Source organism: Oreochromis niloticus, linkage group LG12 (genome assembly GCF_001858045.2).
Source record: "Oreochromis niloticus isolate F11D_XX linkage group LG12, O_niloticus_UMD_NMBU, whole genome shotgun sequence".
Classification (NCBI taxonomy): Eukaryota; Metazoa; Chordata; class Actinopteri; order Cichliformes; family Cichlidae; genus Oreochromis; species Oreochromis niloticus.
Window position 1 is genome coordinate 27,298,123 of NC_031977.2, and position 17,251 is coordinate 27,315,373.

General features: G+C 39.5%; 1 protein-coding gene across 2 annotated transcripts in view; it reads left to right on the top strand.

The window, feature by feature from the left end:
* Positions 1 to 1,481: 1,481 nt before the first annotated feature.
* The window catches only part of tmem8b (transmembrane protein 8B), a 33,718-nt gene continuing 17,948 nt past the window's right edge, over positions 1,482 to 17,251 (top strand). The window contains exons 1-6 of one of the 2 annotated variants that reach the window (XM_003455275.5): positions 1,482 to 1,780; positions 6,342 to 6,531; positions 7,261 to 7,468; positions 9,799 to 9,932; positions 10,570 to 10,838; positions 15,230 to 15,612. In XM_003455275.5, the coding sequence (XP_003455323.1) occupies positions 1,696 to 1,780; positions 6,342 to 6,531; positions 7,261 to 7,468; positions 9,799 to 9,932; positions 10,570 to 10,838; positions 15,230 to 15,612 (1,269 nt within the window). In that variant the 5' untranslated portion in view covers positions 1,482 to 1,695. Of the gene's footprint in view, positions 1,781 to 1,811; positions 2,607 to 6,341; positions 6,532 to 7,260; positions 7,469 to 9,798; positions 9,933 to 10,569; positions 10,839 to 15,229; positions 15,613 to 17,251 lie in introns of those variants that run through there. The other variant, XM_019365201.2, reaches the window with a different exon arrangement.

Below are 17,251 nucleotides of genomic sequence, written 5' to 3' on the forward strand. Positions count from 1 at the left end.
CAGCCATACACAGTGGGTTGCCATGCGTGGGTCGTGGTATCTAGGGAGTCTGGCAATCTTTCGAACTTTGAGGAAGGCTTCAGAGTAAACTATGGCTGCAGCAGACCCTGCACTGAATCATAGCAACAAACCAAAGTTTTTAATTTTATTTTTAAATTTTTTTTTGCTGCATTGTTCCATCACCACATGAAAGTAATTATAAGAAACCACATTTGCATAGCATATCTTGCAGCTCTTAACTCACTCAGTTTTTACTTAGATTGTAGTTTGAATACAATCTTCAACTAAAGAATATGTAACTATTTAGCTCTGCGCTTCTCCACAGTCACCATTACTTCAGGTTCCAGTGTTGAATTCGTTTGTTTCTCGCCTACCTTGTTCTGTAACATAGTCAAACCTTTGACTTTTATTTGGTCAAGGATAAGAAGAAAGTGGATTTCTCTGTTTTAGATCAGTGAAATGTCAAACTATGACAGCTACCTGATGTAAAAAAGCAAATCTGTTTTGTTTACTAGTCATAAATGAATTTAAACGAAATTCAACTACTCTGTACTCTATAGTTTGCTGCTTAAATGAAACCCTAGGAAATTTGAGTGGCACCCATCCAGTGCGTTGGATTTATTAAAGTCTTTGTGAGTTAGTGTTAGATAAGTAGAGTTGCATCTTGTTGGGCACATCAGTAACATTTTTTTGACATTCTTACCCTCCAAACATTTTTTTTTTTTTTAGCTCAGCTCTAATGCTTCAGTTTAATGTTTCATTGATGGCAGATCAATTATACTCAATCCCAATAAATTTGCTGGGACACTTATGACTCATGCCACCCCATGGCCTAGAAATAAGAATCTGAGTCATTCTTAATGCTGGTGTCCTGGTGGTAGCATGATGATTGTCTGACAAACACGTCACCTGATGACCATGTGATCCTTAAAATGAAAAATTCAAACTCCGCAAGTATATTTTACGTATTCACTCACTTTTAAATAATTTTCACTGGATAACTGTAATGACTATTTTCCAGTTCAGTTGAAACTCATTGCCCACTTGTGCTTTGTTAACTGTGGTTTGACTGCTTTTATATGTGAGGCTCAAATTGAGCCCACTATGAATCATTAAAATAAATCCTTTTAGCCTTTCATTTTATTTATGTTCACGTAATATGTGATATTTTAGGGAGCATGTATATTGCTAGTTTTGGAGTTTCTGCACTTTTACTTTTTTAGTCTAACAGAAACCCAAATTAGTTGCTTTGAATTTATTAATCGCTGGAAATCGTATTTTATTAGTTTTGAGGCTTGCACACGACCACATAAGACGAAGTCTTCCATTCCTCCAAAGTACCAACTTTGTGTCCTGGGTCCTGGCAGAAGAGGCTGCAGGCTCGAGGGGCAGCTGCAGCCGCACACCTCACTCGTGCCCGTGTCGGGTGGCCCGGACGGCGAAGTGTGAATCCTTGTGGTGCAATCTACGTCTGCACTATCGCCGGACTGACAGGGCCGGAGGTCCAATGAAATAAGTCGACATATTGAGGTTGTCAAATCAAAGCCAAAGAGGAGGCGCTGTCCCGTCGTCGTCTGAATGACGTCATGCACAAACAGCTGGTCGTTGGCAAATATCTGAAAAAATGTAGACCAGCAGAGCGTCTGAGAACTGCACCCGGGCTGGAGCCCCTCGCAAAATATTCTGCTTTTAACGATGTGGCAACTGGAGCGCCTGGGCTCAGGATGTAGCCCTCCGAGGCTCCTCTTGCTTGTTTACACCTATCTCTGCGCTGTTGGAGGTGAGTTTCCATTCAGTGAGTGTTGCTTTTGATTCGCGGAGAGCTGTTCCTTTTGTCGGGGTGCTGAAATCCTCCCAGCAGCGGCAGCAGCGGCGGCAGCATCTCATCCTGTCTCTGGCTTCAATTCAGTCTCCGAAACATCCACAGCTGCTGCTTTCAGTCTCGGCCACTGACAAAACCGTTTTCACGAACACGGACTGGCTTCGGTTACGTGACGCATGGGGAAGGATGCTGCTAATTATGGCTCACAATGCACTGAGTGAAGCTCCTATAGGTTGTAGGCTACGATACGGAGGTCTTAATGTGGTCACAAGAAAACAGATCAGTCCGGACGTGTTGACTCTTGTTACCTTTGGTTTGTTCTTGTTTTGTTGAGACGTGAAGGCTCAAAGCCAAGTTAGTGCACGCTGGCACTGCTGACTACAAAATGTGACCATAGTAATCGGATAAAGGGAAAGGTTAAGTCAAACCTTCTTGTTTCCTGTCTTAAATTTAGCCTACTTTGATAGGAGATAAGAACTAAACTGGTTTAACTGGATAATAGGACAATTTTGAAGTTGACTTTTGTAAAATCAAGTTGTTTTTAGGTTTTTAAATGTAAGAAAAGTGCAGCATGCTCTTATTATATCTCTCTATCTGTTTCCTTAAAAAAAGAAGAACCCAAGAGTATCCTCCTTGATTTGTTTTCTTTTTTTTATGTCTATCCATGAATATTTCTTTGCTGCTTCAAGGCTGAGGCGTGCAACACAAGTCTCCCTGTGTGATAACAATGAATCCATACCTACAGCACAGACTGTACTGGCTGTGGCCACTAAGGACCATACAGGTCTGTCTGACTTGTTGCTGTTTTGCTTCATCAATTCTGGTAACTCATTCGACATACTTGGCTTTAGACAGAAAGAACAGTTTACCCACTTTACCCTTCCTCCCCTCCTTTCTTGGATATACCTCAGTATAACAGAGACAACAGAGAATTAGAGCTTATTCTTTCACCATAAAATAATTGATATTAATTTACTTAATTGACAGGTAGATTCTGCATGTTTAGATGTGTATGAATTGTTAATGTTTAATATCTCTGGTGTCTGCATCTCCCGTTGTGGAAGTGGAAGGTGCAGTAATCTTTACGGCTGTGTGTCATCTTCGAGGCGTTTGTTTCTGTAGGTGGATGTGAGGAGGATGAAGGAGAGAATAGTGTTGACTCAAAATTTGACTTTATCGCTGGTCAGTATTAAATTCGGTGTCATTTAGAGGCTCTTGTTCCAGATGGTTGATCTTTAGCAGCTCTTTTTTTTTTGAGAGAGATTTTAAAATCTGCTAGAGGATGAGGAATTTCGAAAAGCAGCAATTACTTTTTGCTGTTCCAAAAAATAAAGTTTAAAGACAGCCCAGCTAAGTATTAATGGATAAATCCCATGTTGAGATGACACAAAGCAGGATTATGTCTATATTAAGCCTCTAACAGAGTAAAACAGTGGTAGGGAGGTGCTCATTGAAGAGATTATTGAATCCAGAACCGCACTGTGAGAAAGCCTGTAAGCACTCTGCTGCCTTTATCTTCAAATGAAACGTCTTTATTTGGCTGGCAAACAAACAAGCATATTTAGATATTTTGGCATGTTTACACCTTCACGTTAAGTGAAGTCTCTGTGCGTGGCTGCTGGAGTGTCACCGAGCCTGGAGCTTTTCACGCGTAGCTTGAAAATAGATATGTCGTTTCATTATTCTAATTTTCTGTATTCATTTTGTCACAACAACCTCAGATCTTGAGATCTCGACGTGTTTGACACGTAGCCTGTCTTGTCAATTAAGTGTGACGGTACCCACCTCTGTGTAGCTTGCACATTAGAGAGCATTGGAAATCACAACTATAAAAATGTAAACGCGAGGTTGTGACAGTTGCCAAAGAAACGCGCCCTGTTTCAGGATATTCACTACTTGCAAGACACTGATGCAATTAACACGTATAAGCAAAATCAAGCCTTAAATATTAACTTGTGATCAAAATGATGATTAAAAGCTATGCTTAGGAAAAATAAATTTTTAAAATCTTTTGGCTATAAACCCCTCTAAGATTTTAAGTTTGTGCCAGTGAAGAGGCAAAATGACAATAAGCAAAGGTTTTACAAAAGGAAGAAGAGTTTGATTTTCTTAGTTCCCTCCACCATCTCTTGACCCGCTGTGACAGCCCTGACCCTCTGTTAGTGATCTAGAGATTGTGTGGAGGTGTATTTTTGATGATGAATGGTGGCTTTCATGTACCTTAGATTATGACACCTGGAGAAAGTGACGATTAGCAATTCATTCTGATTTAAGGATTCCTCTTGAATAGCGTAATCACCATTCACAGTCCTACTTCCAGATGTGCAAAATCGGCGGCTTCTTCTTTTTCAAACCTCTTTCTGACCGATCCACTGTAACTACACTTTTTGTGGTCTTAGCTGCAATCTGTAAATGGAAAGAAAAAATCATGTCTGTTTCTTTCTAATCAGCCAAGCAGTGTCTCTAGGCTTATTGCAGACTCCAGCAGTGTTAGCGCCAAACTCACCCTTTTGAGTTATAGCACTTCAGACTGTGACCCCAGTCACAGTCTGTTAATGAAAGGGCAAAGAAGAACCTTAATGTAAAGAAGGCTCACATATACCAGAGATAACAGTCCAGCAAAAGGCTGGAATGAAGCTCAAATAAAGGCTGGGAGCTTTGTATGGGATTAGGCTTTCGCTCTTGACAGCAAACCACTTCATTCTTCTCAGTTTCTGCTTCCGTAGTACATCTTTAGTATTCAAGGTTGCCTCCATAGGTGAGTGCTTTGTGGATGGATAATGTCGTGGGGGCAGAAAAGAACAGAAAAGAGCTATTTTGCTCCTTTTACGCAAATATAAGAAAGTATTGCGCATTCAAGAAAACCTATTTCTTTACACGTCTGCACCTCATTGCCGTTTCAGTGTAGAGGGTCACTCATTTTATTTATCATTTTTTGTTTTGTTTTGTTTTGTTTTGTTATTTTACTGTCATCATTTTAGAGGTCCGGGCTTCTATTCACTGTATTCTGAAAACAGTGGTGTGAAATTATTTATATTTTTGTACAAATTGTAGGTGAGACAAAAAGAAAACCCAAACAATGTCACCACAGGTATTGCAATTTTAATGGCTGACATGCAGAAAGCGAATGCGCCACAAGTGGAAGCATTTTCCTCCAGTGAAACATCAAAGTGCCACGGCATTATTCCCGTAATAATCTGCTGCCTTCTTTTCTACCTACTTGAGTTTATATTTATGATAACGCCTCGCCTAAAAGACGCTTTATGTTCTAGTGTAGCAATTAAGTGACTTGCACACAATTTCCCCCAGATTTTGCCCACCCGCTGGCTGTGCTTGATGCCAGCCCAGCTCATGTAGGTAATGTGGCAGATTACACCTGCTGCTTGTCTGCTGCATTTATATGGAGAGGCTTTGGTGGATGTAATCCAAGGATTTGACATTATGCAGGACGTGAGTGAGCCTGCATATATCCGTCTCCCGCAGCTTCTTTTATAGGAGTTAAAAGTCTTTGATCACATATTTTGATTATTTACCTCTTAGAGAAATAATTTGCTGCCTCTGAGGAGAAACTCTGTAAGTCATTACAGAGAGTCACCTTAAGACTGCTCTCTAGTCACAGCAGTGATAGTACAGGCATATTGGGAAATGTTCATAATTAAATATTTATTCTTTGTAAGCAACAGCTTTAATCATGATTCAATGCTTTCAGCGATGTTGATATTGGTCTGTTAGTGAGATGGTTGTTCCAAGCACACAGCTTTCCTAATTGAGATGTGCTGACAGTTATTTCACGGGCTACCATAAACGTCCGTGGAGCTATAGATACATTGAATACATGAACATACAAATAAATCCATGAAGACCAAGGTCGTTTCCAGCTTAGCGGTCATACTACACTGTGCAACACATTTAATAGATTATAATACTACACTCTGCAGTCCCTGTGTAGTATGCAGCATGCAGTATGGATGTCATTTTTTTTTAAGTTTTAAGCTTCCCAGCTACATCCATGAGTCAAAGCACATGGGATGTTCAGTCAGTTGAGTCAAAGTTTCTCTTCCTCAAACCAACCACTGCACTTCAGAGTAAAACTAAGCACCCGCCTGTCTTGTCTATCTTTTCATTGCAACTTTGCTTCAAGATTTATAGGACGTTGTTACTTTAAAGTAATAGTGGCAGTAAAACTGTTTTCCACCCTGTGATATAGTGCCCTGCATTGGACACTACATCACTTTGATCGCCTGACTTTTCATATAATACCATTATTAGGTCACGTTTTTATTTTCTTGCAACTTCCATTAACCTCAGCTATACTTTGTATGCACTGAAAAGAAATGTTACCAATTAAATTGGTAACATTCTAAACTAATCTGGTAACATGCCAAACACGATTCGTACATCAGTATGTTGAAAGTGACATTTAGTTGTGACAAAGCAGAGTAATGGGTCGATAAGGCTTAAAGGCTATCCACCATCACAAATATTTTGGGACACATTCCTCTGATTCTCTTCCCTGCAGATTGCCTTTTTGTGACTGAATACTTCACCCGTACGCCTCGTAAGCTGAGTGCTTTCAACTCCTTCGCCAGTGTGGAACTGTTCCACTTCAATGTGCCTGACGACACCATGATGGCCGTATGGAATCTCATCACCTTCAAGGAGCAAGGGGGCACGTTTGGAGACAGCTGCCCGAACCGCAATGTGACTGTGTAAGACACCGGGTTTGGCTTAACACCATTCTGTTGTTGTTCTCTAACTGAAGTGTCCTTCTTCTCCAGATGATTATAAGCATCTTAAATACATTTAGAAAAATAAAGGGTTATAGCCTTCATGCAAGGAGAAACTTTAAAGCCATTAGCTGTATGAAGCTTTATGTATTTTTGTCAGTCTCCTGTGTCTCAGTGATATAGCGTCTGAAATAATGGACGCACTTGTTCCATTCAGATATGAAGAGCTTATTATTAATGTTCTGTATCTGAAACGGTACCAGCTGTGAGTGTGTGTTTGTCATGCAGAAACATGGCCTTGGAAACACTTGCTCTAGCAGAAACCAGAACAAAGACCATTTTGAGTGCTTTGGCAGGTGTTTATATGCCTGTCTGTCTGGATTGTCAGTGTGGTGGTGTCATAACTGTGCGCGATACAGTCAATGCTCTACAGGTGTATAGCTGAGATCAAAAGAAAGGTCAAAGATGGATATGTACTGAATAAATTAACTCCTTGCTTGAAACATCTTTGTCTGGTGTATAAATATATAATATTTTTGAAGACGTGTGGTCTGAGAACTTGTTGCTGTGATTCTTATTTGTGTATAGGATGCCAGCTGTACTTCTGCTGTTAGCTGTTCCCATGGATAACTTTAATATTTAGCAGATGTTCCTGTTGTTTATGACAGTGTTAGGCCTAAGGAGGCTGAACTGTGGCTTTGTGATTAATAGGTACTTCAGGTCCGGGGCTCCTCCAGTAATCAACCCCCTGTACACCCGCTTCCCTCGGGATACAGTCATCCCAGGGTCCTTTGCTGTGACTCTGACCTGGACTCTTCCAAACCGTACAACAGGAGCATTCAACGTGACCAGCCCTCTCCCTGGAGACTGGTTCCTGGCGGCACATTTACCCAAGGATGAAGGCAAGATCTCAGTCAAGGTGAGCCTGCACATTTATCACAAATAAACACCAGAATTCCTACAGCTTTACTGAAAACAAATACTCTGAATGAATCTCTCTTAGTACTGAACCACTAGAACAATATTGCCAGTGTTACATCCATGCTGTGAAAAATAGAAACCCCTCTGCACCCGGCATCAGTTGTTTAGAGCAGTAAATGAAAAGACTGCATCATGTTTGTGTTACACATCATTCACCACTTATGACTGGTAAAATGTAAGCTTATTTGTGTCAAAGTGTTATGTATCATAACTCTAATGATATCTAAATCATTTTCTTCATGCTTGCTTAACTCCCCTTTGTGATGGAAAAAAAAAAAAAATTAAATAAAAATGATGTAAGTGATCCTTGGCATTAGTATTCCAGTATGTGCTGCAGAACCTAAAGAGGCTGAACAGTGTCAGAGAGTTTTTCTTCATCTCATCGTGTTCTCCTATTTGGCTGCATAAACACCTGCTGATTTCCATTTCAGGGAATTTATGTGTCACTGGCATGGTGTTCACTTGTGCTTTGTGGTTTCCACTGACTGGCAAAAGTGCACCTGAAATACACAACAATCAAAAATATAATCAGAACTTGCCAGCAGCATCACATATACAGAAGAATTGGTTTGTTTTGGGGGCTTTGGGGATATAAGCCACCATGGCTCAAATGTGACCAGCTTCCAATGACACACTCTATAGATGGAAATAACAAACCTTTTAAAATTTTGCTTTCTGAAGCAATTTTCTACCAACCAAGATGTTTTTCCTTTAGAAAATAGACACAATTGGAAGCAATGCGAGCAGAAAAGGGAGATGTGCGATGCATTTATAACAATCTCAGTTTAATACCAATCTTAAGAGTAAGTAAGGATTTAGCAACTGAAAACAGAGTCAAAGAGAATAACTGCATTTGCCGAAATGTACTTTATTGCAAATAGAATATGCTACTCTTTACAGAGCAAGATTGGAGTTCTGTAATACCCTTCATTATATGTCCCTGTAGAGCGCACTGGATGCCCTTGAGCATTATTATAAGTGAAGGGCTAATATTGTGAAGAGGTACATTTGTAAAAGGTTCTTCTAAACTTAAACAGGTACTTGTTGTACCTATACCAGATAAAGACATGAGTGCAAATGAAAAAAAAGAAAAGAAAACAAGTCAGCAAAAGTTCCCTAATAAGGTACAAGCCACGGTCTCCTTGCTAACAAACCTCTAGGCCAATGCTACACCTTTTCCAAGGGAGGGGATAGCTTTGTGCTTATCTCTGTGATGCCAGTGGCAAACCGTTGTATTTGACACCTTAGGATGAGAATGTGTTGACAGGCACTGTGTCCTGTCAATTCAGTGCAGCAACAATACAACAATACTTACTGCTGACTCAAATATAATAGCATACAATTGAACAGAGTTGAACGTTAGCTCTAAAAGGTTCTTATTTTTTCGCAGCTCTCCAGGTATACCTGATGAACTTTGACATACTGTATATTCCAAAGCGAACCTTAAATTACATCGTCTCGGTGGGCAATTTTGACTGAAAGAGCTAAAATAATGCATTTAGACAGGGTTTCATTAGGGAGTTTTAGTGCTTTATGGCTCTAATGGAGTTTTAGAGGCTTTAACATCTTGCCAAGAGTGAAATTCTGTGGAAAATGAATGAATGCCCACATCGCTTTTGGTATGAAGAAGGTCAAATGTAAAGCTATTGAACATCAAAACCGTTTGGACTCACAGTGTAAAACCATTTGCTCTCAAAAGCCCATATTGGTTGAGCTTTTATTCAAGCACAAGATGCATGTGCATGTCCAGGCGACAGGCTGTAATAAATCAAAGGGTCACCCCAGCAGCTTCCAGACTAATGACATGCCACAGTAATTGTGACTCGAGAGCAGGAGGGGTCAATGATCAGTTGACAGAAATGAAGGGCCTAATTTGGCATTCACACCTGTCCTGTTGAATCAGGTGCAAAAGGCTTCTCTTCATTTTACAAACAAATTTTACAGCAGATCATGTGTAGAAACAAATGCACGGTCTCTTGGCTCTAAATCAGTCTGTCTACTCGGCTCATCTCACAAAGTAATGCACATCAAGCATTAATGGTTCAGAACAACACAAGTGAAATAGTGGGTGCATGTTACGCTGTGTGGCAGGGAGGGGGAGGACGGAATGATATTAATCCAGGAGGCTGACAGGCTTAATGCACACAGTCCATTAGGAATTTTCAGTCGGTCTGAATGATATCTAATCTCCTCTTTACCAGCTTTTAAAAAAATTGGTGAGTTAACCACAAAAATACAATCTGAACAACTGCTGCTTTATCTTTGTAGGGTCTGTCTGAGGAATGCCAGTATCTGTTCCAGCCTCAGCTCATTGTTCAGAGGCTGATTGGGATTTCAGTACTTTACCCTGGATACTTCATTGACCAGATGATCCCAGTCCATAATAGATCTGCACTTTATAAGTAAGTCTCCTATGTGGGCTTCTAGAAACCTGACAGGGGCTTGACTTTGAGAAAAGACACCAGAAGAAAATTGCGTTTTATTTTTTATTTTTTGCAGCATAACACTTCCCCAGCCTAATCCTTCATCTGCCTCTTAAGTTATGAGGTTTTTTGTTTTTTTTTTAATGTATCTTTCCTCTGTGTGATTAGTTTGCACACCTTTATCAACTTCACCTACTTTGAGTCTTTTGAGTGGAATAATAAGATTTTGCTTCCAAGGTTAATCTTCATTTTTTTCATGGTCTTTGCTTTGGTGCCTAAAGGAAGGAGAGCTGCTATTATGAGTGCTGCATAAATGATGTGAAGGGACTATAATACTATATATATTTTTATTAAAGCCTTATCTTAATTTTCTCATGATAAAATATATAGTGTATAGATTTAACATAGCAGCCTTTGCAGAATAGATGCAGGTCTGATACACAACATTCAACAAATCTAAACGACAATTATTTCAATGAAGCTGGCTTACATAAGCGCAAAGGGAACTGCTTGCTTGAAAACATCTTTTATGATTACATTATGTTTACTCAGTAGATGTCTACATTTTATGGTGTGGTATAATGCCTAAAACATGTGTTTATGTGTGCCTGTGCAGAGTGTTCATCCCCAATTATATATCAAAGGTGAAGGTTCAGCTGGTAAACTGCAGCACCAAGAACAAGAGTAGTGACAGTTGTCCCGTGGTGCTGAAGATAAGAGCGCGGGCACCGCCAGTGCATAACTCAAGCGCCCTCGACTGCAGGGAGTGGAACCCTTGTGAATTAGTCACCCTTGTACCTGCCTGGGAGCAATGGTATTATATCCTGGTGGAGAGATATCTAAGTAACTCTGACGTCTACTTCCGCATCGGGGTGCAGGTCACAGGTGAGTGTGATGCGCTTTTGCCATATTTTTTGGCTAATGTTAATTTCAGTTGTTTGCAGCAAATTTGTGTTCTTTATTTATATCAGAATAAACACATTATAAACACATAAAAAATCATTTCAATAACAATCATTTCAATCAGCTTCAGACCTGAAGTTAAAAAGTCATAAAGTCAGAATATGGACTTTGTTGGTTAATATTACTTTCACTGCTATTTGCTTCTGGTCATTCTAGATAGGGCAGTAAAGCCTGATTTAGACTTCTGCAGGAAATCTGTTGTAACTTACAACATACCTGGAACCCCCTTGTAATCTTATGAAAAATGTAACTACACGTGTACATTATGGTACACATCAGGTCAATACAGCTCACAACAACTAAATGGCTTGGAAGGTTACATCGCAGGGTTAAGAAGCGTTTCCTGTTATGTCGTAAGTTACAAGGCAGATTTCCCACAGACGTCTAAATCACACTTACGTATTTAGACAGTAACAGTTTATAATGTCGCAACTGAGGTTTGACTGAGATTAGACTTTTCGTTTTAAATCAGGGGTTTTAATAATAACACTGCATTAACCATAAACGAATTACCATATAGACATTTTTTAAATTAATATTCCTTTGCATAGTCACTCCCTTTTTATGGATTTAAAAATAATTGGACAGCTGACTGATAAGCAGTGTCATGGCCAGGTGAAACCCAAATCCGCATTAATTCCCATTAAATTAAGAAGATACAAGGTCTGTACTTGAATTGGTATTTGCATTTGGTAGGTGCTCACAGAACTCCTTATGTGATCCAAAGACATGTTGAAGTAGTCAGCAACTTCAAAAGATAGTTTATCTCAGTATTGGAGCGCTCAAGAATAGAAAAGCCACAATAGACTTAACTCAAAAATATCTTTAAAAGCCAGTCCAGTTCTGGACTAGTGTTCTTTATACAAATCAAACTACTAGCGGAGTGATGGCAAGAGTATGGAGAAGGAAAGGGAGCACTTATGATCAAAGCATGCTGCATCATCTGTCAAGTATGGTAGAGCCAATTTGATGGCATGGGCATGTATGGGTGCCAGTGGAACTGGGTCAGTGCAGTATTTTGATGATGAGAAGTAGTCGAACAAATTCTGAAGTGTATAGTGATATAGCTTTTGTTTTGTTTTTTTTGTGGGATTTAGTCAAATGCTGCAAAACTGAAGCAATCCACAGAGGGATATTGACCCAGAACATACTGCAAACTAACCCAAGAGGTTCTAAAAGTAAAGAAATGTAATGTTCTTAAATAGCCGTAACATTCCCCTGATTTCAGCCCAGTTGAACATGTTTTAAGTAAAGGCAACAGATGGCAGAAAGGACTACAAAAGCAGCTCTGATGAAGCATCTTAAGATGGGGATGGCGCTCAGCTGTGAATGGAGACACAGACAGCTGCAGACAGAGCTGTTCTGGTTATACCTTTTTCAGGTCCACTTAAGAGGGAACATGCACAGGTGTAGCATAGTTCCTCCTCGGTTTCAGATTCAATACATTCATCAACAATAAATTATTTCCATCTAAATTTGAATAGTCTTTAATGTCTGTCATTATATTAATTTAGATATTAAAAGATCAAAAAATTTATAAAATGGTTATAACAAAACATATATATTCTTTCTTCTTTTTGAGAATTTCGTCATTAAGCTGTATTTTTTATCTGGATTTTAAACTCATGAAAGTAAAATATTGCAAACCAATATTAGTTTTATATTTAATAACCTCGTTTATCTATTGTGTTTAATTGGACAAGTGCTGGAAAAGCAATCGAAAAGAATAAAAAAAGTGCACTGTAAATGCCATAACAAAAAATAATTTTATTGAGTTAGATTAAACTAAAAATTGAGATGCTCATTAAAAAAAAACCCCAAACCCCTTACCTTCTGCTTTCCCTGAATTTCATGATTTGACCTTTATAGATATGGAGATTCGAAATTAATAAATAAAAAATGTATTCTGTTCAAATTTACATTTACATTTTAAAATGAATACATCTTTGTGCATTGGTGTTATAGCTTGATTTAAATTACTCTTAATGTTTTAATGAAACCTTGAGGTGACTTGTGATTCAGAGCTCTATAAATAACACTGAAATGAACTGAATTGAAATTGAACTTCAAAGTTTTTCACACTGTGAAGTTTAGACCATTTTCTGAATTAAACGATTTTACCAATTTTGCCAATTAAAGTATTTTTTACTGCTTTACTAGATGTTTATGTGTTGGATTTCTCTTCTTTCTTGTTATCTGCAGATAAATTGCGGTGTTTATCCATGAGCTGTTTGCCTGTAATTTTATTTATTTTTCTTCCTGCTGCTTTAAAAGACAAAGCTTGGGTGGTTTACCTCATAAATTAGGCCAAACAAAAGCTCAGAGTGGATCTCTGCAGCATGCCATATCAAGTATTCAAAGGTATGCAGTCAAAGTATAGAAGATTATGGCTTTCAGATGCACATAAAAGACTAAATCTTGGGTGTTCTACTCTTATCTAAGCACAAATCGGGAAATGTTTTTCAAAGACTGTCCAAAATGCTCATGCATCTGACAGTTTATGTTTGATGGGATAAGGGATGCCAGACACAGTCAGATCATCAAGAGGCTTCTTCAAGAAAAGACTGGAAGCCAAACTGAGGTGATTCATGCAGGATTGCTAAGAGGCAAATGATACCATACTTAAGTGCTACATGCTGTTTTTGGGTTGTGGAGAGCCGAGATACTCTTTATGCTCCCTCAATGGGGATAGCGCACAAATCTGTGGGACGTCCACTTCCATGTAGCGATCCCCTCCCTCTGCTCGGCACTGTACAGTGCACTTTGTTACTATGGCAACACAGACACTAATTATTCACACTCTGTCTCTCCTCCTGTCTGCCAGGCAGATCTTACTTGACCTTTTGTGGATTTAAATTGGAAAACAGCTCAGGTTGAGGGAGAAGACCATCTGGAGTCCTCACCTTTCTTTCTGTTATTGGTTATTGTTGTTATGAGCTGTCTCAGAAATATGTGCCCATAGTTGAATTCAGTCCAATTTACAGGTGTCACGGTTGCTAGTAATACAAAGTGTGGTAAAACTAGGTTGCACTTTATTATTTATTGTTGCTGTTTATAAAGCATTTCATCACTGCAGCTTTTCTGTCCTCAGTAGACAACCGAACAGGGTTCATGTGTTATGCTCTAAATGAAAGGGGGAAAAAGCCGCCCACACAAATACAGTACAGTACTTATTGTGTATATACATTTAGTCTTGCCACTCAGCAGCCATTTTTGTTGGATAAGAGCAACTGCCCATCTAAATGAAGGGAAAGAGGCTTTAATAAGAGACTTTTACTTTAATTGTAGTGGCCACCAAGACCTAAAGATGACATCAATATAGAAGGTTTACAGCTTAATTTAAAAACCTACTCGATTTCAGCACTGAATAAATACAATGTGAAACTTATCTGTATCATCACAGAAATAAGTTAATATGTCTGCCACCACACAGCTGAACGTATCATGATCTGTATTATGTATGATGTGATTGGTTAACATGTTTTCTGGTTTAATTATTGGTTGGCTCTTTTGGAGACAGATGGGTGACATTTGCCTTCTTCTTCTCCTTCTATAGATTTTTCTATAGATTTTTTTCAGGATTCTTCAAGTGCTCCATCTTTGTCATCCAAAGAGGCTTTACAGATTTTACACAAATTTTACCTGCAGCTGCAGTATTCAGTATTTTTTAGGTGTTCTCCACCTGCCTGTACGGACATCAAAATACTTCAAACCCTTTTGAGACAATAATATGCAAACGAGCTAAAAAGCCTTTGAAATCCTTTCCCCTTGGGGGACTGTTGGTATTGGATGATACTTTGCCATTCGACATCAGTGACCATTTTGCATTGATTTTCTATGTGTTGGTGGAAAACATACAGTCTACAATCTAGTTAGAGGCAATCCACAGCACTGAATCTTGGTGTATATGTTCTGGAAGCCAGCTGAACTAAATAATTAGGTTTCAGTTCCATTAATATAGTGCCAAACAACAACATGGGTTACTCTGGGTGCTTTACATATATGTCAAGACCTTATAGAAAACCCATTAATCCCCCTATGAAATGCTTTCTGTGAGGAAAAAACACCTTCTAACAGACAGAGTTTTTAAGAGGCAGGGTGGGCGGCTGCCTTGGTGATCAGTCGGGGGTCACAAGAGAGCAGAGAGAGAATAAATGATATTGAGGAACAATAGCAAACAATAAACACTGCTGCAAGCACGGATCTAAAACACAGAGCTCCAGCTCAAACATTTATAGAGACTATGTTGCTTACAGTGCATATAAGTGCAAATTAAATAACAGCATTGTTTTGACTTTTTTTTTCCTGAACAGATTGCTCCAAACCCAGTTTGTTGAAAGACCAAGCACAACCCAGCTCCTCGATGAACATGCCTCAGTCTTTTGGAACAGCGATGGGTTTCTCCTTATCTGATACACTGTTAATGGCAGCCCTGCCAAGCCTGTCCCAGAACAGCAGTCACCTGCACACCTCAGAAGACAGCATCATTTACCTTGCACCGACTGCAGACACTAACAAGTGCTGGCCGATCCGTCCTACTCTGCGCAATGAGCTGGACACCTTTTCTGTGCACTTCTACGTCTTCTTCGGTCCAAATATATCGATTCCACCGGACAGGGCTGCCGTGTTCGCCGTGAACCTAATGCCCGTTTTAGACAGTGGAGGAGTCCTAAACATGGAGCTCAAACTCAACATGGTGAGCTTTACAGATGATACAGCTGTTGTTTCTTTCATAATTTCTCGCAGTATTTGTAAAATTTCGAGGCACTGTTAGCTCATCAAATCAGTATTATCATCCTGGTCCAAGGAAGGGATTTGGCCCAAGATGCTGGACAGTGCTCTGGCACCACTCTCACCCTTTGCTTGCTGTATCCTGCACAGGGATCAGATTGTTATCAGAAAAGTAAATTTGCAACAGTCATAGAGGAGAAAATCAGCAGCTAGCAAGGGTGAATAACTGGGCTCACAAAGTGCCTGGCTGAGCTTGCCTGCTAAATATGGATGCACGTATGGTCATAGACTTTGCTGTGGGAACTGAAAAAGTTCACAATGAAACAGGCGCCAGTGTTTGGGCTTGTGGCATATGTCTCTAATTGAGAGCAAACAAAATGCAAAAATCAGCCAAGCAGGATTTAATATGTCTGTGTTGATCTGTCCTTCAGATAGTAATGGCATTAGGAATGCACCTGCATTGGCTCTGGAGGTCTACAGGGAGCCAGAAACTGGAGAGCTACAGGCTGGCAGATGGACTTTTAAACATTTTACTTCTAATGGAGAGAAAGCCAGCCAGTGTTGAGACAGCAACAAGATGAAGCACAAAACACTAACAGATATCTTTGATTGTTTACTTCTATGGAACATCCTGACAGTTTGGGAAATATTGCTTAAAAAATCGGGTTTATCTCCCCACATTTAAAGATAGAGTAAAAATATTGGTAAAAGAAATTTGTAGCCCACAGTAGCAGTGATTTAGCACAAAAGACATAAACAGGAGGAAATGTCAGACATTAAAAAATGTGAAAAAGAGCATTTGCAGTAACAGATTTGAAATTAACACTAAATCTATTAAGCTCTAGGTTTAATAGACAAGATAAGTCAATTAATGAGGAAATTAATGAAAGTAAACCCCAGGTGTAGTGCCCCCCGTACAAACCTGCCCTGACAGGTTTGAAATTGTCCAAATGCAGCGTCTATACTGTTTCTCACCGCTTCAAGACTTTATAATAAGCCAGACTACACATCCATCATCTCTACTGAACACACACACACAGATGAAATTAATGATCGATCTTCTCATCTAACCCCCGGTAAGAAAGCAAACAGCCTTCTTTCCAAGATTGTCAGAGAAAATTTTTAAAGGAAATGAAAATAATTGACGGTAATTCATTTAACAGTGTATCAATGGACTTTGGGATTGATGTGGCTGCTGTCACCACCCACAAAGACTATGTGAGCCCCTTGGCTTTCTCCATGGTGTGCCCATTTTCACCTGTTTACTGTATCTGCCCTTTATCTTGCAGCATAGCCAGTAGAACCTCTCTTTGCATTTATTGGTGCTATCTTTGCAGTAGCAAAGTGTTTTCCCTGACCCCTTTCACCCTCCATTCAACACCCCAGTATACTCCCAAGTGTGTGCTGTTGGTTAATTTTAACTGGGTGCGCTCTGCAGATGTCACAAAGACAGTATGCTGGGATGAAACCTGGTTGGTGTGATAGTTGTATGAGCCGTTAGATGTATTCTTCAGAGAGACTGTCATGCTATATTATTCTATGGACAGATTTAACCCCCCTCGGCGATGATCTGTCACTTGCTTGTCACAGGCGCAGAATCCAGT